Source organism: Ursus arctos, unplaced genomic scaffold (assembly GCF_023065955.2).
Source record: "Ursus arctos isolate Adak ecotype North America unplaced genomic scaffold, UrsArc2.0 scaffold_6, whole genome shotgun sequence".
Lineage (NCBI taxonomy): Eukaryota > Metazoa > Chordata > Mammalia > Carnivora > Ursidae > Ursus > Ursus arctos.
Window position 1 is genome coordinate 82,216,837 of NW_026623078.1, and position 22,591 is coordinate 82,239,427.

The 22,591-nt window shown below is 50.2% G+C and overlaps 1 protein-coding gene across 1 annotated transcript in view; it reads right to left on the reverse strand.

The window, feature by feature from the left end:
• The window catches only part of FAM135B (family with sequence similarity 135 member B), a 177,864-nt gene extending 169,650 nt beyond the window's left edge, over nucleotides 1-8,214 (reverse strand). The window contains exon 1 of the mRNA XM_026495372.3: nucleotides 8,138-8,214. Coding sequence (XP_026351157.2) covers nucleotides 8,138-8,214 — 77 coding nt within the window. The remainder of the gene's footprint in view (nucleotides 1-8,137) is intronic.
• Between the last annotated feature and the right edge of the window lie 14,377 nt (nucleotides 8,215-22,591).

Genomic DNA, 22,591 nt, shown 5'->3' on the forward strand with positions numbered 1-22,591 from the left:
CCTGAGAGGCCTTCACAAGAACCACTTTGAGTTCAAAACTAGAAAGGGCCGCACTGCCCAGGGCTTCTGCCTCACCTCTGATTCCCCCGTGGGCGGTTCTGAGCTCACCAGAAGCATGTTAATCTCCACAGGCAGCGCCAGCCCCCTGGAAGGGTCTCTTCCTCCCAGACCTGCTGAGCCTGTCCTCAGCCAGGGCTTAAGAGGATAAAAGGCTTAAAGCAGCAGGCTCAGAAAGTCACAGATTCAAAGGTAAAAGAAGGAAAAATGGGACAGGACCATTGTTGACAGCAATGAGGATTTGCTAGAAAAATAATCCAGGATGGCCAACTACATAAATACGTGAGTAACCATTATAGGAATAATTCTAATAATGCCTTTTTACAGGGAGGGAGAGATCAAATGGTTATTAAAACCACAACTATGGAATTTAAATTCTTAGAGACCGTGGAGCTGACCCACATTCCCCGAGCAAGATGGAACCCTTCACTCTGAGTGATAAAAATCCTGAATCACACTGAGTTATACAAAAGTAAAGGGAACCTGTGTGTTTGCACACGTGGAAAGCCATGGGCCTGAAATGGTGCATTAGCGCCATGGTTTCTGTGCTGTGAAAATTGGACCCACCGGCCATTCATCAGGGCGCACACTCTGTCTCGGCAGCAAATGCACTACTGCCAAGACCCTGGAGATAGTCACCAGTGGGTTCACATGTGTCCTGCCCCCCAGAGCCATCCTGGCCTCTCCTCACCCGGCAAAGCTGGACATCCAATGGGGCTCTCAACCGTTTATAATCCCTACTCCCTTTCAAAAGTGAGGGAATGAATGAAAAGGATCACAACACATTTTAATAAGAGAAGTGAAGAAAAGGATTGTTTCTGACAGAATCAGACAAATCAATTAATTGATCTCTGGCAAGCAAAGATAATTGTATTTCTGAGTCTATTAAGGCACATCAGGGCTGGTTAAGTCATTTCACAGGGAGCTGGCTGTCACTGGCCATTAGGCTGTGATGGGGACGTCGAGGCATAAACACAAGTGGCATTTTCTTTCAGGAATCCCTTGACTTACGACTCAACCATTTTCACTCTGGTAGAGAAAAGGCAGGTGAGTTTGTCCAAAGGGGATTTCAATCCTAATAGTTCCATGAGTGTCTGACCTTAGACATCAGATCTGATAATCCTGATTGTAGGTCTTTCTGTGCAACTATTCTGTCGGTAGGACAGAATGTATCTGTAATTATCTGAAACCTCGGGGCAGAAAATCTTCTAGGTGAGATTGTAGAGAAGGCGTGTAGGAAAGGCCAGGAGATGAATCCCAACGTCAGGGGAAACCTTCGCTCAGAAAGAAGCCAGTTTGATGGAGAGCTCTGTCTGACTTAAGATTTAAAATGAAATTGGAATACATTTTCAAGGACAAACGTTGGCTCCCTTTCAGTGAACGATATTGGGAATGAAGGCTCACGTGCTCTTAAATAAGTATCAATGAGCTCTTAATAAACTGATGACTACGAATATTCATGTAGTGGGGGGTTTATACTTGTGTACTTTATACTTGATCACCTAAGTATCTCCTTATGAGAAAAGTGTTATAAATGAAGTAAGACCTTCCCTTCTGCTTTCTGGCTCCCGGAATCCACACTGGAAAGCTAACACGGAATCTCCATGGGCTCTTGAGCAGGACGCATGTGTGTGCAAAGGGAGGCAAGGTCCTGTCTTCTCCTGGGGAAGGGGAGATGCCACAGTCCTGCTAAGAAGAAAGGGACCTGGGTCTCTTCTCTTTGGAAGAAGAGGTCTCCAAGCAAGGCCGAGGTGACTCAGCATGTGGTCCTAGCCCAGCCATTCTCCACCTGGGAACTCCCTGGGAAACTTGACAAGTGCTGGTGCCCGGGGTCCCACCCTAGAAGTCTAAGTAGCCTGGAGGGTGGATTTTCCCGCTCTGCAGATGACTGCTGCACACAGCCTAGGTGGATGCTGTCATAGAAACTTCCTGTGCTGTTCATCAGGCTCAGCTGGGGAACCTGTGAAGCCTCATGAGCAGCAATTTGGACTCGGTAGGTCTGGGACGCGGCCAAGATTCTGCAGCTCCAACAGCAGTGAATGGCGACGCTGCTGCCCGCGGGCCACACTCTGAGATGCACTGATGTAAACGGTTCGTTAGGAATCAGGAACTGTTTTCTCATTGTTGGCATCATTTAATAAAGACCCATGTGACCCCCATCTGAGTTGCAGGAAGTTGTCAAAGAAGTAGAAAATTACACCAGCTGTCATGGATCTCTTAGGAGATGCCAGGCTCCGTGGCGGGCCGGGCACAGGCCATATAAAGTCCGGTAAGATCAGGTCCTTACCCTTAGGGAGCCTCAAGCCACTTGACAAGAAGACAAAGCCAGACAAGACATTACCGCTCCTCCCTTCCGCAGCCCGACTCTGTCCCCCACCACTGCCATCTCAGAACATCTGTGGCACTGACATTAACTTCCCTATAACTACCAGTCTAACAAGAGACAGGCTGCGGTAAGTTCAGTGACCCTCCACTCCCTCCTTCTTACACTTCAATTTCCCGTGGCCTTCTGGTGGGCTCTGCTTCCTGACACCACTGAGCCATTCTGTGGTCCTGCCCTTCCAGGTCCCCTGCGCGGCTGACTCCCACCCACCTTTCAAGAGACCGTTCTGTGTGATCTCTTCCTGGGACGCCTTTTCTGACTCTGCCCACAGACTGGCTTCCCCCTGCTGTTGCTCCTCCTAGCATCGGAAGCCTGTCTTTGTCACAGAACTTAGCCCACACCGTGGTCATTTCCTGTGTGCATCTGCCTCCCTCATTGGCTGGTAAACACTCTGAGGGCAGAGTCTGTCATCTTCGCGTTTCTAGAGCCTATCACTTTAGAATATGTGGACTAGGGTTTATAGTGAGGACTGTGTCAGTGGATGGCGGAATAAAACATAGGAGAGGCAGGCTTTTAAAAATATGGGAATGAAGGATTCCTATAAACTGGGCTGAATACAGTAGATATATATCGGTAAAAAAGAGTCTGGACAGGAGATTACATTTAAGCTAGAACTTAATAGGGTAGAACTCTCAAGGTAGATATTCCCTTGAAAGGAGGAGGGTCAAGAACGATCTGAGCACAGACAATAAAGCACAGAAGTTTAAGGTCAAACCGTTTGGGTTCTGAACACTAAGCTAGGTGAGAGCATGGGCAGGCTGGAGGGCTGTAAACAGGAAAGCAAGGTGGTCGCGTCGTTGTTAGCAGTACTGACAATTTAGACGGCATGTGCTAGATACCAGACAGCACGCCAGCTGCTCTGCATACGTTACTTCATGCGGTTAATACCATAAGACTTCCGATTACCCCGTGATACAGTCATCACTATTGTACAGGTGACAAAATGGTGGCTCAGAGTGTTTTAAAGGGACATTTTCACGCTCTCAGAGCCTACAAGTGGCAGAGTGTGGCTTCACATTCAGGTCTGACCTCCAAGCTTGGCTCCCCAGTGCCTGGCTCCCTGCCCCTGCCCTTTTTGTCAGGATGAGTCTTGCTGCCAAGCACGGGTTGACAATTCACAATGCTTGTCGACTGGTTTCACGAGATGCTTTTCCTTGGAGAATTTGCTTCGGACAATATAGACTTTGAATAAATGCAAGTTGACTGTTTGCTCACAGCAAACATCACCAAAAGGCAATATGCATCCTGGGACTAGAAAAACCATCCACGAACGTAAGCGTGCTAGAAGCAAGCAATCCCTGATCGGGGCAGAATCTCACGCAGTATCCTCAGTTCTGCATCCACGTGGTTCTGACGCAGCATCTCACAAGGAATCAAGAGGGGGTGTCTACCTGGCCAGAACGGGCGGTGATGATCTGGGACATCAGGATGGAGGTGCAAGGGGCATGTCCCATTATCTGGAGAAACTGCTGGAATGTGGATGCCCACAGTCAAGTTTAGTCTGAGGAAGGACACGTTCCTTCCTTTGCAACCCCTAAGTAATTTCTACCTCTCAAGAACCTTTGGAGCACATCCTCGCACCCAAAAATGGGCCAGCCTCCTGAAACGCAGCCTTCCTTTTCTTCAATGATATGTGGAAATCCTCCATTTTCTTTCACCTGGGGTGCACCTCGCCTGCTAGGCTTGGATTACAGTCATCACTTCCCCATGGAGTGTTTGCTGGGTAAAGTCACGACATCTCTCTATGAACATGGCTCCTGTGGGATTCGGAGCAGGAAAACCCTTGGCGATCGAGCAGCATGGACCCCACCTGTCGGGCACCCCTCTGGAAGATGCAGAATCCTGGCTGGTCCTGCACCTAGCCTATCCACGGCTCTCTTCAGACCGGACCCAAGGGACTGGGGACTCTGAACTTCAAGGTCTTACTGCTGACAGGGCTCTAGAGATCTAAGAACCCACTCCATCCCCCTAAGAGGTCTGACTGCCTTCTTCCAAATGATGCCCATATTCATGGGCATGGCTGCTATGAAGCCCATCGCAAGCATGTTTGATCAGAAGATTATGCCTTCATCCACATCAAGGTACCAACACCATGAAGGGCTGGCATGAAGAGCTGGAAGAAATTTGTGAGAGCCCTTGTTCCACTAGACCCATGGTCACCAATGGTCAATAATTTCATAACTACAGTAAAAACATCTTTAAGCATGCAACCCCAATATACGTATATTTATTTATAATCCCATACCCTTATGATTGCATACTCCTTGCAATACACATTGTAAGTACAGAAAAGGATCTTTCAAAAGATAAGGAATGTAATAATCCATGTTTTAAAAATTACTTTTTATATTAAAGGAACACATAACCTTTTTGCTCTTACTAAAAATATGCCTGTTACAGTAATTCGATGTTCTGTTTTTAATTTAGTCTAGTTACATATTAGACTTCCGTGGTGAGCACGGCTACATAAGAAGACTCCCCAAAACACACAGGCTTAGAGGATCTTGGGCTGGCTGAGTGAGTCATGGTTTCCACACTCGTCTTGTGAACTCCTTAACCAACTGCGCAGGGCCCTCTTCCAAGTTCTGGATGTGCGCCTTGAAATGTCCTGCGAATGGTGACGATTTCATACAAGACTTACTCAATACCGGAAGACCCAGAAGACCATCAGGATAAGGTGTATCATGAAGAATTATGGTTACAAACCCATGTATCAAATAAGTTGTTTAAATAAGTTCAAATTTCTCAGTCTTCCTATTTTTGAATCTGATCAGCTTGTCATTCCGTCTCAGTGTATATGTGAACAGGCCTGTGCGGGAGCAGACCAGTGTGGTTCTGCCATTTCCTGCTGTTTGCTATGCTTTCATTCGTAATAGTACCTTCAGTTCATGATTGTTTTACCATATTTGCTTGTAAGCCACTTGCTATTTTATGACAGTTTACGGATGTGCATAACTGCCCAGTCACAAACTGTGGTATTTGCCCCATGAGGTGATGTCATCAAGTCCTCTGTGCTGTGGGACGCCCTCTTTTATTTGGTGCCAGAGTTACTGAGTGGAACTCACGACTGTGTGCCGTGTGGACACCAAAGATTTCCAGGGTCGGTCCGGATTCTGATTATTAAGGGAGTTTGATTTCTCTCTGATTTTTAAGGAGAACAATTATAAGTGGAAGTTTTAATACTTTCTCCCCACATCTTGATGGATGTTTTGTGCAGCCCTGGGGAGAAGGCAGCCCACTTTGGAGTACAAGCTTACATAACAGAAAACAAGCAACTGAGCCCCAGATCCCCAGTCTGCTGTTAGGGCTACGGACAGTTCCACCACCCTGATCCCAAGTTACCCATCAGGCAAAATAAAGATACTGTCACTCACGCTATGGTTGGTGATGAGGCTTTAGGAAATAATCAGAAGTGTCTAACACTATGATGGACACATGACATTCTTGAACCTGAACAGCAGAACAGGGGAAGGTACAAAGGGGCTCCAGGAAGCAGCAACCAAACCAAGACTCAGGAGGCCCCAACCCCAGACTCTTCTCACCACACTGCACAACTTCTGCTCAAGTGAGGAGGGGCAGACTGATGGCAATAAACTCCTGGACGATGCACAGAGCTTTGCCTCCTCAAAACTCAGCTGCAGAAACCCATCAGAACCCCTCGTGTGCCTCCCCCCCCGCCCCGGTCCCTGGAACATAGCTGGTCCCAGGATCATTCCCTGTGCCCCTCACCGCCTCTTTCAGGTCACCTACCAAAATGCCCCGGCCACCGAATTTCCCCTTATGTAACCAGGGGCCGTCATATACATCCTTTGGAAACTGGAGACTGACCTGGGCAGCAGACGGCACAAGTGTGAGCTGGTCTCTACTTCTCCACCCTGAATCCAGCCTGTCCTTGCACTTGGCTTTGGCCAGCAGGAGGCCACGGAAACCCCCCTCTGTGAGTCTAAGGCTAGGTAGCAGCTCCTTTTGTGTGTTTTCTCTCCTGCTTGTAGGGCTTCTCTGCCGCGTCCCAGCCGAGGGCCCAGTCCTGGCGCAGCCCGCGGTGAGGGCAGCCAGGCCCATGCCAGCTGAGCAGAACCAGGCAGTTGGAGCCCAGCGCAAACTACCTGCCCCCAGAATCAGGAGCAAAATGGAAAGCTGCTGTTTGAAGCCACTACGGTTCAGCAAGGTGGTTCGTTATGGAGCAAAAACCAACCAACAGATGGAACCGCTTAAAACCATAAAGTTGAACCAAAATCAAAATGGCCGCACTGATGCTTCAGCAAAGCTCAATTCTAAAGTACCCTTCTTCCTCTCTTCCGCAAACCTCCCCTCCTCCCTTCTTAGACCGGCGTTTCAGGAACTGGGTACAGCCCTGAGAAGGACCCATGACAGAGGAGGATGCCGGCAGCTCGTCCACAATTCCTGCTGAAACCAGCCAGATCCTGTATTTCCCAATAAAGTGGCCCAGTCCCTCCTCCTGCAGATCTTTGAAGGCCATGGGTGGCTGCCGCCTCCTTGGCCCCGCACAGCAATAAAACTATTGTTCCTCTTTCTCCCCAACTCTGGATTGGAGTTACATTCTGGCTCTGAAGCATGGAGGTCAGTTTTCCACAACACGGATACCTCCTGTTTCTCTCTGTTAACTGGAGCCTATCACAAATTCAGTTTCTGTGAACTTAGGTTTCCTGGTCTGTAACCCAGGAAAGCAGCGGCCGCCACTGGGAGTACACGGATCTCCTGCCGCGGGACCAGCTACTTCTCAGAACCGTTCCATGTTGTTAATATTTGCGGTGACCCTGAGACGGAAGTTTATCCTGAAGACCTACTGAGATCACGCGTCTAAAATACCAAATTCAGAACACATCCTCCAATACCGCAAGCAACTACATTTTAATTCTGTATGTAAAGAGGACATCGCAAGTTTTCAGGTCTTGAGATATCTAGGCATGGGTCTTATGACATGCAGTTTTGGGGAGATGGCTTCTCCCAATATTGATCGTGCAGACCCCTTTTTCTCAGAGCTACACAAGCAAGCTTCATTTCTGATGAATCTACTTCCCTTTAAAACTGACTGATGTACCTACGTCCTGGGAAAAACAGCCCAGAAGAGAGAAGGCAGACGGAAGTGCAGGAGGGAGGAGAGAAATTAGCATTCTCAAGTCTGTCAATATATGGGTGATTTTCAACCGCGCTAAATGTTTGGATGTTCCACTTGGCAGGAAAAATAATGAAAATACTTTCCTCATTAATCCAAAATGTCCTACCACCTGTCCTTACCACCTCTACTTCTTGCCAGGAGAAACACACACACACACACACACACACACACACACACACACGGGACCCTTGAACAACGGTGGGGTTCGAGGCACCCACCCACACCCACATAGTCGAAAATCACATAGGACTTTGGACTCTGCAAAAACTTAACTACTACTAGCCTACTGATGACCAGAAGCCTTACTGATCACATAATCAGTCAAGTACACATATTTTGTATGTTGAATGTATTATACACTGTATTCTTACTCTCAAGTAAGCTAGAGGAAAGAACACGTTATTCAGCAAATCCTAGGGAAGAGAAATGACATCCACAGTGCTATGCTATCTTTAAAAATCCACGTACGACTGGACCTGCGCAGCTCAAACCCGTGTTGGTCAAGGGCCCACCGTATACGCATACACACACCGACAGATACAGTGACGCGTACTCACCCTCTCTGAAAGAGATCCACATTATAAAATTTATGTAGCTCTACAGAAAACTCAACCGTTCCTTGTACTTCAGACATGATCTTTTTGGTTCATTACCTGAAAAACAAGAGAGAAATTGACAGCTTGAGACCCCATCAGCCAAACACAGAAAGCCTGGGCTTCCATAAGGGGAACCCAATGTACCTGTCCAATGGGACCATGGTGTGTCCACTGGATGTCATTGCTCAGAGGTTCTCTTTATAGGAAAAGACACAGAGACGGGAAGACACACTTCATGTCACTCAGCTCACTCTTGGAAAGCCCAGACTTGGACCCAGTTATCCTAATCCTAAAGCAGGGCCAGTCTACAGTCCTTCCTTATCTATCTGTGCTATGGAGGCAACAGCAGCCCAATGGCCAATGGAGCAAGAGTCCCTGTTCTTCACTTTCTACCTGTGTGACTCTGAGCAAGTCCCTTACCTTTTCCCCTACAACACGAGCCCTGATAACAGCACAAAACTGATACAGGATGGACAGATTAAATGAGTCTTCCATGCAGAGCACTTTGCACGGTTCCTAACACGCGTAATGATTAAGAACAGGAACTAAAAATGACTTGACCATTGTTAGTATAAACGCCATCTCGAAAGTGCTAAGGGGCCTGGGGTGGCAAGGCCTGATATGCTTTCTACCGAGCACGGGAAGCAGAGGGAGTGGGTGCCGCTGCCCAGCATATGGTGGACCCAACTTGACAGGGTGCTCGTTTCCAAACCAGGAGACCTGAGGGCCAATAACGAGGGCTGGATGGAGAAGATGGGAGGGAACAAAATTAAAATAGCCCACGTCTAGGATGAGAAACGAACAAGGGGAAGAAAGACTCAAAGCAGGCTGAATTTTCCGAAGATACGAAATTGTGTAGACAGCAATAATTTACTATATTCTTGGTGCTGCGTAAAGTATTTTCTGCAAGTTGCCTGATTTTGTCAAATAAGAATTTTGTGATAAAGGTTCTTGCCCCATAATGCAGATGAAGGAAAGGATCAGAGAGGCTCTAGTATGGACCCACTTTCCTCATCTAGAATGCTCTCACGGTGTGTACTTTGGAAGGTGTCCGCACTTTCTCCAAGCCTCAGTTTGCCACCATGTGTAATGGGGAGATACGAGCTATCTAGGAGGAGCCCCCATAGGACAGGAGGTGACTTGCAAAGAGCAGATTCTTGAGGAACCAGGAGGTTCTCACTAGGTAGCAGCTGGCATGATCTTGAGGAAGGGGAGAATGAGAGAGAGGGAGGAGGGCAGCTAAGAGGAGATCCAGTCTCTCCTAGCTGGCACCTAGGTCTCCTTTCAAAGCCTCTCTTCCTTCTGCTCCCCTGACGCCTCAATGACTAGACCACCATCACTGGGGTTCAGAGTGCAACCTCACTGTAGCCAGTGGGGTCATGCCAGACCAGCTCCCAAGAATAAGAGCACAAGAGATTAACGTGGCCTTAACTCTGCATCTCAGCTGTAGCAAGGGTGCCACGCAGGGAAACATTTCAAAGATGCAGAATTCTGCTGACCAAATTAAAATGCAGCAGATCCCAGAACACAGCCTCTGTAAATCCTGCAAGACAGAATTTCAAGCTGACATGCCCAGAGAGGTCTAGCTCACAAAATGTGCTGAAAACCTATCTCCCTAATGGGAGAGCCCTCGAGGTGCAGACCTGAGCCGGTCAAGGTCAGAAACCGACTTTCAGGGGCGCCTGGGTGGCACAGCGGTTAAGCGTCTGCCTTTGGCTCAGGGCGTGATCCTGGCGTTCTGGGATCGAGCCCCACATCAGGCTCCTCCGCTGTGAGCCTGCTTCTTCCTCTCCCACTCTCCCTGCTTGTATTCCCTCTCTTGCTGGCTGTCTCTATCTCTGTCAAATAAATAAATAAAATCTTAAAAAAAAAAAAGAAAAAAAAAAAAAAGAAACCCACTTTCAATGCCAAGGCACTTCCAGTAAGAGCTGGAGTGAGGGCCAGCAAATAAAGCCACTCTGCACCTAATTTCATTATCACACTAAACACAGGGACAGCTGCCTTTTCCCTATTTCCCTGTCTCGCACTCAGTCTCAATCCTTAAAATACTGCTGAGCCAGCAAAGCCATCTGACCCCTGCTTGTGGTTGCCAGGCTCAGTAATTCCTGACCCTCCCTGACTCCCGACTCTGGAAGGCTGCTACAGAGTAAGGAACAGAGGGCAAGCAAGAACAGCACACACTAACATTCCAGCCTACTGCACACCAAACACTGCTCGGGGCGGGGGGGGGGGGTGCATGCGTATCTCGTGCACTCCATAAAACATCTCGGCGGCCGGCAGTCCTGGCCCTGGCTCACCCAGGAGTCAGCACCGTACGGAACAGCATTGACCCAGGAGCTATAGATGAGGGTTTTGCATCTCTGGCCCTTCCCGGGAGAATGGCTGTGACAGTATTTTCCTGGGTAATTAGTATTTAGAAGCAAAAATACTTAATGCACAGAAAATATCATGCAGAACATTGTCTTCTCCTGGGAGGATGCACCCTCTTGTCCTATTGCTCAGGACTAATTAGCTAGAGCCTGGAACTTCATGCAAACACAGCTTATTGCTGGAAAGCTGCCTGCTCCTTTTTAAGGCCATGTGATTCATTATAACCCAGATACCCAGTTAGTCAATGAGGAAGATGAGCTCATGTATAAAATACCAGTTTTATAGTATGGAGATTCCTCAAAAAGTTAAAAACAGAAAGACCATATGATCCCTTAATTCTACTGCTGGGTATTTACCCAAAGCAAATGAAAACACGAATTCGGAAAGATACACACAACCCTATGTTTATTGCAGCATTATCTACAAAATCCAAGATATGAAAGCAACTCAAGCATCCACCGACTGAGGAATGGATAAGGAAGACATGGTGTGTATTTGCACTGGAATATTATTCAGCTATAAAGAAGAATGAAATCTTGCCATTTGCAGCAACATGGATGGAGCTAGGGGATATTACCCTAAGTGAATTAAGTCAAACAGAGAAAGACAAATATCAGATGGCTTCACTTATATGTGGAACCAAAAAAACAAACGAATAAACAAGCGAAACCAAAAATGTCTCACCAATATAGAGAACAAACTGGTGGTTGTCAGAGGGGAGGGGCTCGGGGGACAGGTGACATAGATAACGGGGATGAAGAGGTACAAACCTCCAGATATGAAATAAGTAAGTCACAGGGATGAAGAGTACAGTCGATACACTCTCACGACGTGTGGTGACAGAGGTGGCCACGGTCATCATGGTGATTACTGGGTCGCGCCTAGAACAGCTGAGCCACTCTGTGGCACACCTGAAGCTAACGCAACATCGTGCGGCAACTACACCGCCAGAACCAAGACACAGAATGAAGTGACATGTGTTTAAAAACTGCATATTTGGGCGTCTGGGTGGCTCAGTTGGTTGAGCGTCTGACTCTCGGTTTTGGCTCAGGTTGTGATCAGGGTCTCGGGATCAAGCCCTGCACTGGGCTCTGCAGTCAGCACAAAGTTTGCTTCAGGTTCTCTTTTGCGCTCTCTCTTTCTCTCTCTCTCAAATAAATAAATACAATCATAAAAAAACCCTCCATATTGATTTTCCTGGTAATTGTACGTGGTCCAATTGGCAGAAATTACAGGAATCTGCAGGAATCCGAAAGCATCAGCTTGGGTCCCAAGTGCCTCCTCTGCCCTTTCTACCCGAGGAGTAGAGCGAGCATATTCAGAGGAGTGGTCTACACAGGTGGCCCCAGGTCAGCAGCCTCAGCACCACTTGTTATAAAAGCAAAGTCTTGGGTCCCACACCTGACCTACTAAACCAGACACTGTAGGACGGAATAAGGCTCAGGAATCGGTGTCCACACCCTCCAGGGAATTCTGATGCTGACACTCTTTCAGAACCACCTGTGTAAAGACTGGAGGCTGGAGTTACCCAGGGCTGTGATCACTAGCTCCCTGGGGGCTGCCTGACCTTGGGCCCACCACCTTGCTGGATCTCTCTGTTCTCAGTCTCCTCCTGGTGCAGTCAGGAGTAAAGGAGTACCTGCCCCATAAGGTGGTTTTCAGGATCAACAGAGAGAAAGCACAGGAAGTGTCTAATTTGGGGTTAGAGCATACGCACACAATACAGGCATTTTTTAAAAATATAGGCCAGATTTTATTTTTAAAACGTCCCATTGGGCAGGAAGATGCCAGCTCTGTGTGAGAGAGAGAGTGTCATACAACAACGTTTGTAAACACACAAACGGCTCGAAGTGTGGTCACGGCAGTGTCCCCATTGCCCACCTGGTGGAATTCATCGGCTTCTCAAAATACAGAGTGTATGGACTGTTAATTATGTATCCACTGCTGCATAACAAATAATCCAAACCTTCCATGTGCACACGGCAGACAGGCGACACACGCTCAGAACACTCCACACTCCTATTACACTCATACACCCAGTGCACACTCAGACACAGGCACAGACACACACACCCATTATACACACATAATACATACACGCCAACAGGCCAGAGTCATCATACACACAAGACACCCATGGCACATACCCCGCACACATGCAACACGCAACACACGTGACCCATGATACACACACACAGGGACCATATCCACCCCCCGCACGCCACGGATAACTCTGCACTAGCTTCCTACCACAACCCTTGCCACCTCCAAAGCTAGAGATTATAATCATCTGACCACAACTGGTGTGGTCCTGAGACGCTCAACTCCCAACATGCATGTCCAGTGAGCTTAAGAGCTGACCTCGTCCTCACAATGCTCAGGACTGGGACAGGGCAATCAAGCGCCAGTCCCAAGAAGCGTGATGAGGATGGGGGAAAGAGTCCTGGATGCTTGGGGAAGGCGCCCCTGGGAAGGCAGACGTCTGAGTGACGAGGCCATGCCTGGTCCAGGGTCATCCATGAAAACCTCCCTCTGCTTAAAAAGCGAGGAGAAGGGATGCGTGCACCCCAATGTTCACTGCAGCATTATCTCAATAGCCAAACTATGGAAACAGCTCAACCGTCCATCAATAGATGAATGGATAAAGAAGACATGGGGTACATACACAATGGAATATTACTCAGCCAACAGAAAGGATGAAATCTTGCCATTTGCAATGACGTGGATGGAGCTAGACTATATTATGCTAAGTGAAGTCAGTTAGAGAAACACATACACCATTATGATATCACTCATATTTGAAATTTAGGAAACAAAACAAATAAGCAAAGGGAAAAAAAGAGAGACAAACCAAGAAACACACTCTTAACTCTCGAGAACAAACTGGTGGTCACCAGAGGAGAACTGGGGGGGGGGATGGGAAACAGGGGATGGGAATGAAGGAGACACTTGCTGTGATGAGCACCGGCTGTCGTACAGGAAGTGTTGAATCACTATGTTGTGTATCTGAAACTAGTTTTACACTTACATTCACTAACTAGGATTTAAAAACAAAGAGCAAGGAGAGCCCCCCAGCAGGTCCTCAGGGCCTCAGCCCACCTGGCGTCGGCACAGCTGCACCTGCTGTTTCCCCCACACGGAGTGAGGCTCCTCCCCCAGACAGCAGCGCCACCAGCCCGCACCTGCGTGTGTGGGGGCAGCTTGCCCCTGGCCAGCATGAGTTAGGGACGGGCACCGGAGAGAAAGGTGGGGGTAAGTGAGGGACCCCTGATGCACGTGGCAGAGACAATGGGACACAAGCTTCAGAGAGGCCTTCCCTGGGGGCCGGGGAGAGAACAGCGTCGGGCTAGGGCACTACACACACGTGCTGCGGACCAGCCGGCTGGGTCCGACTCACACCGGCTGACCTGGAACCTGCTGCTGCCCTCCCTGGGCCTCACCTTCCTCTTCTGTAAAATGGGAGCCATCGTAATACTTTCTTCATGGGGTTGTAAAGTGAAAAATGTTAATACACATAAGGCATTTAGAACCTGGCACAGAACGAACCCCAACAAAGACTGGACGCAGGCTGGGAATAGCACACACTGAAGTGGCTGCCGCTTGCTTTGCGTTCGCTCAGAGCAATCTTTATCGGGCACCCCCCCCCCGGCCTGCCCTTTCTGGGAGACTTCTCACATCACATTGCTCCCATGAGGGATGGGCCCATCTCGTAAAGCAATGAACTTCTCCTCGCTGACGGCGTCCAGGCAAAGGAGGGGCCCCGCTGCTCAGGGACCCCAGGCCCCTGCATTGTGTTTCAGTAGCAACGAAATTCCCTCTCAGCCTCAAAGTCGTAAGACCCCATCATCCCCAGGCAGACCACGTTTAGTTCGGAATAATGAGAAACAAGTTATAAGGTTCAGAAGACAGCAGGGGAGAGAACAGGCTGCAAAGTCGGGAAGCCCCAGCTCAGAGCCAATGTCCCCGGAGTTACCCACCTGTACATTACGTTGCCTCTCTGAGCCCGGATTTCCACATCTGTACATCAAGGGAAAACCAACCAAGAGAATGATATGCAAGGGTAACTAACAAAAGGCATTTTTAAAAAGTATGAAACTGTATTCAGTGTCAAATAGGGTCTTAATAAAGTAAGGAACAGAAACTATTTTGGAAAAATAAGCACGTAACTTATTCTTCCTTGAGAGTGGAGATGTTTGATTCCCTTGAGAGCAGAAGTCGTGTCTGTTTATGGCTTTCTGAGCCCTCCACGGCTCCCACGGTGGCTGTGGAATTAATGAATACAGGACGGCATCGGGGACCAAGCTGCTGCCAGAGTGTGAGCGTGGAAGAGAGGCCGATCTCAACGAGGGAAAACAGCGACACAAAACACCCACGGCTCCAGAAAGGAGTGTGAGCACAGGTGTGGAGCATGTGGGAGAGAGCGTCTCCCTTGTGCTTACAGACACTGACAAGGCCGGCCCGCGGAGCCCTTCCAGGCTTGTCCAGCACTGAGGACTGGCACCAGGCTCTGACCGTGAGGCGTGACAAGCGCAGCGTGAGGTGTCCAGGAGGAGCGCGTGCAGGGCAAGGGCAGATGTTCCCCTAATCTCTCCATCCACAGCATGGCGGGGACCACATTGGGGGTAGTCCAGCCTTCCTGAGCACTCGGGGCGAGGACCTTCCCCGACAGAACCACCTCGGAAACACACAAAAACAGATTCTTGGGTCCCACCCCATGAGACTCGGAATGGGATGGAGGAAGACTCGGGCTAAAGGGGGAACCCCGATGCCAGTTCAGATGGGGAATCCATGCATGTAGCCAAGTCCTGAACCAGAGTCCAGAGAAATGCACCCGCTGTCCATCTGTGTGACCTACGGAGGGCAAGGAGGCCCCTCGGGGAAGAAATATTGGATGCTTCTCTTCCAGAAATGAAGCTCTTCTCTGACAGGGCTTCATAGCGTGGTCTTGATATAGCGATCGCCGTGTAGAAAGCAGTAGTTCTGAGTGGCATCTGGACAGGGTCTTCAGGGCAGTGCACGCACGTGTGTATGTGTGTGTGTGTGTAAGATCATCGGGTCCGGGGATAAACAAGCCAAGAGCCAGATATCTGTTCTACAATTTACTGCACGTGACAGAACTCCGCAAGGCTCCGTGGCCTCCTCTGCGAGTTGGAGATAAATCTTCCCCCCGGGGGCAACACAGAAGGTTGACAACAGATGCTAGTCCCAGCCCTCCAGTGACACATAGAGCTGAAGTCGCCAAGAATAACTGCTAATGCATTCAGTTAATTGTAGGAATGCTTCGTTCTGAATTTGCTTTTTCTTTCGTCATCGGATTTCATTGAGCTTTTTCTTTCTGTGTGTTCGTTTCCCTCCCGTCGTAAGCCACTCTGATCCAGAACGGTACACTCAAAGACATGCAAAACTCATGGTGTGGGTGGGAGAGAATCCTTGTTCTCTCTTCCAGAGAGCCGCAGCCCACAGGGTCATGGGACAGATGACTCTCCGCTCCCTGCACTGGAGGCCTGACGACTGGCCCCCAAGCTGGAGAAGGGGGCCACCCCCTCCCCAGTTGTCTAGTGTCGACTGGGCATCAGCATGTAGTCCTCTTTCCCCTCCCCCCCTGCTGTGGTATAACTGTGTCCCCCAAAATCCGTATGATGAAACCTAACCCCCAAAGTGAAGTTTTTGGAAGGTGAAGCCTCTGGGAGGCCAGTAGGTCAGGAGGGCAAAGCCACCATGAATGGGATGAGCGTCCTTATAAAAGACGGCCCAGAGGCTCCCTTCCCCTTCCGCCAGGTGAGGACACAAGACGCCTGCAACTAGACCAGGGCCCTTGTCAGACACGCTGCCCCCTGACTTCAGACTTCCGGCCTCCTGAACCATGAGCAACACGTTTCTGTGACACGTAAGCCGCCCAGACTGGCATTTTGCTCTAGCCTGCTGGAATCGACGGGGACACCCCAAAGACAACCAGTCCCGACGACCGTTAGCTTCTCAAATCCAACCCCTTCTGTCTCCAAAGCTGCCACCCTGTCCCTGTCACCACCCTCTTGCTGGGTGGTCCCCTCCCCCCTCCTGCATCATAGCTGAGCCTGAGTCCTCTGAGGACTCGGTCTCCCCACAGACGAGAGAACGAGCCAGAGCGCCAGGTGCTGGGGCCGGAGACAGTCACGTGTCTCAAGAACTTCAGCCAGGTCCTGGCACTGGCAATCCCTCAGCAGCCCATGGTTATTATTTTATTTATTTTATTCCTGCCTTCAACAATGCCGACAGAAGTTCAAAGGCCGCTCGCGGAATCAGGCACGCAGGCCTCCCTCCTTTCTTTTCCAAGTTCCAGGGTCCCTGGAGGCCTGGCCTCCACGCCAACTAATACTGAGTAACTGTGCTTTTTCTTGCAATATGTCTAAAATGTTTCATCAGTTATTTGCATTTTCTCATATGTCTTAGACCATTCTCAGTCGCCTCTGAAGACATTTGCTGAAAATATCGAGACTACCGTGGTCCCCCATTTTCCACAGCTTTGCTTTCTGTGGTTTCAATTACCCGCGGTCAACCGTGGTCTGGGAGCATATGGCCCTCCTGCTGACATAGCGTCAGAAGGTCAGCAGTGGCCTAACGCTTCGTCACAGCACCTGCGACATTCTCTCACTCCCTCTCATCACGTGGGCCTTTGATCAGATCCCACCATCGCAAGAGGAAGGGGAGTACGGTATGATGTTTTGAAAGAGACCACATTCCCATAACTTGTATTACAGCGTTGTTATAACTGGTTTATGTTATTATTAGTCATTGCTGTGAATCTTCCGCTGTGCCTAATCTGTACATGAAACTGTCACAGGTACGGATGTACAGGGAAAACACAGTCCACGTAGGGTCTGTACTACAGGTAGACCCGGGCATCCACTGGGGGTCTAGGAACAAATCCGCCCCAGATAAGGGTGATACAGCTGTATTCTGGAGAAACACCACGATTTCAACACCTCATTAGATACTATTTAGAAACAAATCCTTTTACAAACACATCTCCCTTTAATATGCATTTTTTCTTTTAAAACATCCATCTTCAAAGTGCATGGCCTTTGAAAGATTAAATGGAAAAAAAGCGTGTTGATCTTAACACGCATCAGCATTTACTTTATGAAAAGGGCATGCAAAGCTAATGTGCTCAAAAGACTATAAATCAAAGAATGACGACAGGGTAAGTGGGGATGGGTTCAGGAAAGGCCCTCTCGTGCTACAGAGCAGAACAGTAAGGACAGAGAAGGGATGCCAGGGCACGACCCAGAACATTCTTGGGAGAGCCACGTGGGAGCCCGGAGCCCCCCATCATAACGTGCTGTCTTTCCTGGGGTCTGAGAGGAAGAGCGAGCTGCAGCAATCTTTCTCAAACACCTGTAGCCACATCAGGGGATGCCCATCCCCCAGATGATTTACTCCAGGCGGACATTCTACCGTGGGACCGACTCCTGGCATAATCACTGCGGGGAGAATCTGCTACAAGCTCAAGGAAAATAATCCCATTAGGCATGAAAATCAGCAGTTAATCGAGGAGGGAGGGTCCCCCGAGAGTCAGGCTTCTATCCTGCTATGAGAGCATCTCACTGGCATTAGGCCCCCACCCCAGGGCCTTGCCTGTACCTGGGAGCTTGGACAAGTCCTGTAACGTCTCTGAGCCTGAGTGTTCACATCTGGAATATGGGCCCACGCTGCCCGGTCAGAGCAGTTCCTTAGGAACAAAGATGGAGCATCTCGTGGACACGGGCATTCCTTCCACACACTGGGACCAAGCACACAGAACTGCTCAGAGCACCAGGGACGTAGAGACAACTGAGCCATGGCCCTCGGGCCCCCCGAAGACACAGGTCGGAAAGGAGAGAGCCAGGTCACAAGTGTGGTCCATGGGGATAGGTGCCATGACGTGAGGATGCACAGAGAAGTCAATGACCCACATGGGCGGTCGGCCTGGGCCCGGCCAGACCAAGGGATCCAGAGCTCGGCCCTCAGCAGCTGTGTCACCTCAGGCAAGACCTTCATCTCACTGTGCCTCAATTTCCCAACTGGAAACTGCTTTGGAGCCTGGCCTATGGTAAATGTTCAGTGAAGTACAAGTTGTTATGATCACACAGCTCTGTCCCCTCATTTTGGGGCCGAGGAAGTGGGACATGGAGGTGACTGAGGGTCTGTCCCAGGATCAGAGGCATCTGTGGGAAAAGCCATGCCTGGACCTCAGGTATCCAAGTCCTTCGAGCGGGATATGCTCTGTAAGACTCTACAGCCACAGCCCGACCGCAGGGCAGGGGTGGCCCGCCCTGACACGCCAGACCTTAACCTCTGCACAGCACACGCTCTGGGTAGGAACGCCAGGCACTTCAAACTCTAGGCCATTCCTGCCCTGCAGCCCACCCTCTCTATGTCAGTGCGCCCAGCCAGAACCTTCCCCTTGGCCTCCTTGGACTGCTCCATGTCCTCAAAGCAGGCCTTCCCGTACTCAAGCTCTACCCACCCTGGCCACCTGTCACCTCCACCTGATGAGCTCCCAGGCTTACATGTCCAAGCAGCAGCTGCAGGAAGCCCCCCCGAGCGGCCATGCCTCCCCTCCCAGCACAAGCCCCAGCTGGCTGCATGCGGACGGAAACAGCCCTGACCACGTGATGTTCTAGAAGCCTACCTCTCCTGCAGGTCAGACTCTGAGCCCTTTAAAGGAAGGGACAGCCACCACTTTTTAGCAATACAACAGGGTAGAGAATAGTACACAGTAACATCTGTGGGGTGAAGGAGAGGAGGGATGCAAGAATCGACAAATGCCAGAGAAAGGCACATAGGAATGAACGCACGCTGATGACTCTTCTTTCCAATCAAATACACTTTCCCTGAGACTTGGAAGCAGCTGCTACTTGGGACTGAGATGCTAACTGTACCCCTTATTTTGAGCGCAAGCCTGAGCTCCTTCTGTCCACTGCATGTGTCCACCAAGGGGAGAGGGAAGGCAGTGCCATGCATCGTGCTGGAGTGGATCCCGCAGAGGAGCTGGCCCGGGCGGGGATGCAGTGACAGCAGAGGGTAGCCCCCCTGCAGAGGACTGCTCTATTTACCCTTCCCGACGCCTCGGCATAAACAGGAGAGGAGGTGAATGCAAGCCGCCGGGCCCCCAGAGAGTGAGTCAAGGCTGGCATTTCAGACGCGCTGTTGGCGCCCGGCTACCGCGCCTGGGCATCCAGCTTTGCCGACGCCTGTCATTAGCTTCCCGAGCGTCGCAGTGACTCAGCCTGCGTCTGTGTTCGCGCTGACAACCCACAGGATCTGCGAGCCTTCTCAACTTTCTCACACACGCGTGGGCGCCCTCGTCCAGCCACCCTCCCCGCCAAAATAGAAAGCCAAGCAGGGACAGGAGAGGGAGGGCCCTAAAAGCCGCATGCGGCAGCGTTTCCTGGAGCCTCCCAGGCGCCAAGAGCAAGGGGAGAGTCAGTATGTCCCGCGCTCCGTGAGGTCGGCGATCCCGCGGGTTCCTCCTTCTGCGGGGCCGCAGGCACCTCCAGGGGCGTGGACCCCACTGGCGAGGGCCTCTAGGCATCAGCTGTCAGCCCCCAGACCCACAGAGCTGGAGGGGGCCTCGTGGGTCAGTGAGCACTACTCCTCCATTCTATAGAAGAGGAAACTGAGGCCACGCAGGGTCCTGAGACATAGCTCTGTGCAGAGGAAGCAGCAAACCTGGCACCAAACCATCACCAGCACAAAGCCTGCCCTTGATTAGTCCCTGGTGCCAGCGCCTTGGTTTCTCTGGTCCTCGGTTCTCTCATCTGCGAATAGGGCTAATAAGACCTTCCTCGCAGGGCTGGCGTGAGAGAGTGAAACACTTATCGCCACAGTATCTGGCATACAGAAAACGCTCAAAGTAGCTGCTGCTATTACTAACGTTCTTTTCACGGCGGCGAGCACGGGATGGAGAGTAATTTAGAGAAACGATAACTCTTCCCCTCAAGGTCAGAAATAATCTCCCGTAAAATGAATGGAGGGGTTTCATTTCATATTTAACATATCCCTGAAAGCCTGCCCTGCAGGCACGATCTCACAAGAAGCTGTCCCAGGACGGTGGAGAGGAGCCCAAAAGGACATCTCACAGATGGAGAGCATGGGGACAGGGCAGGGGCAGACACTGGCCTGACCTGGACGTGTCCACTGTCCAGGGCCAGATGGGACCCCAGGCCCGGCAAACTTGTGAACTTGAAAGGCCACAGAAGAGTATTCCCATTCCTCCCAACCACGAAATGCCTCCCTCATCTATTGGTCCAGACATCAACGAGGCGATGTGCTCCTTCGGCTCCAGGAGAAATGATTCAGGTGCAGGAGCCCACAAACCCACAGGTACCCAGGGTCCATTCTGTTACGTAGACTTTCCACTCAGGGCCTTAAAAACCACACTGGTTTTGGTTCAAACCCCAATCAGCGTAAACTCTAAGCCAATGTCTGAACATAGTCGGGCCTCAGTTTTCTTCACCTGCAAAAAGCACACTTGTCTCCCAGGAGAAGAGTGGAGATTAATGGACATAAGGGCAATTTGCACATAAGTATTATTCAAGTTAGCTGATGTCCAAGTTGGTGGGGTCCTGAGGATGCTGTGTTTCTATTTTCCCAATTATTCAGATTATTTCCTTATAAAAACCTGAGAATGGATGTAGTAGAGCAAAGGGGGAGAGGAAGGCAGCAAGAACACCATGGTCCAGGATGCCCCAATATTTATTTCAGAAAGCCCTGCCATTTGAAGACATATTCTAAACAGAGGCTGGCCACCGGTCACCTCATCCTCCACCACCTGGACGCTCACTTGGTGGATACAAGCCTCCACACAGGTGTCCTTGCTTCTCTTCTTAGTCCCTGCCCCCAAGTGTCCCTTCCTTGCTCAGCAGCATGAGGGACAGGGGTCTTCCTAAGGAGTCAGCCCCATAATATCACCCTCCAGCAGCCTCTCAGCTCCTTACCAAAGCCGTGGCCAGCGTGCCCCAAGCACCCCACCTCCCAGCTCTATCTTGGGTAATTTACTTCCCTTAAGATGCCTCTGCACGCGGGCCCCTTACTGTTTCTTCAAGCTCCCGGGCTGGGGTCTGCATAAGGCAGGTCTCAAAGGTTCTCTCTGAAGCCTGCCCCAGGGCTGGTCCTCACTTTTCCTCCAGGTCCCAGCTCAAATGTCATTTCCACAAGAAACCTTTCACTTCCTCTCAGTTCCTCCAGAGCAGGCAAGCCCCCTCCAGGACTCCTCCCTCCTTCCTTCCCTCCAGGAGGACAGGCTCTCATCCATTCCCAGGCTGCCTTAACCCCCATGGAGGAAAGGGCCTGACCCAGAGACAGCACTCCACACATCTCTACGCAACGAGCCCACGGTCCAAATTGAGCAGAGTCCTGAAGAAAGTAGATGATTTAGGAGCTGAGGGCCTTTGGGAAAGGTATATTTAAAGCAGAGGGGACAGGTGCGGTCTGGGGGGGAAGGGGGAAAAATTTTGGAATAGCTATGTTACTGGATACTTGGGTCATTTTATTGCATTTAGTTTTCAAAACCCAGCCTAACAGATCTTTGTAAAAATGCGCATGTTTTTGTGGGAGGACACAGAAGCTAAGGGAGCCCCACAACAGCACCACGGGCGGGGCTATGGGCCCTGGGCCCTGAGAAGGGATGATGGGCATCCTGGCAGACACCCAGGGTCGTGTGTGGTGTTCAGGGAGGGGGGTGCAAGGCTGGAAGGAAAGGCCTCGGGGCGGGGGGGGAAGGACGGCGGAAGACCCAGCAGTGTCCAGGATTTCGGCAGTTACCTTCCAGCGTGATACAGAACACACTTGACATAGACACCTTCATGCGGGCTTGGGTAGTAATCTTTATAAAATGACAGTGAACAACTTGTTTGGGGGCATGAATTAATCATGAACTGATGCTTTTTAAATTTTAAAAACAATCTTCCCTTTATAAATATCTCAGCAAAGGCTGCTCGGACCACCTCCCTCGTCACGATGAGACCACTGGTTCATTCAATCATTGAGCAAACATTAATATTAACTAGAGGCCATGGGTGCGTC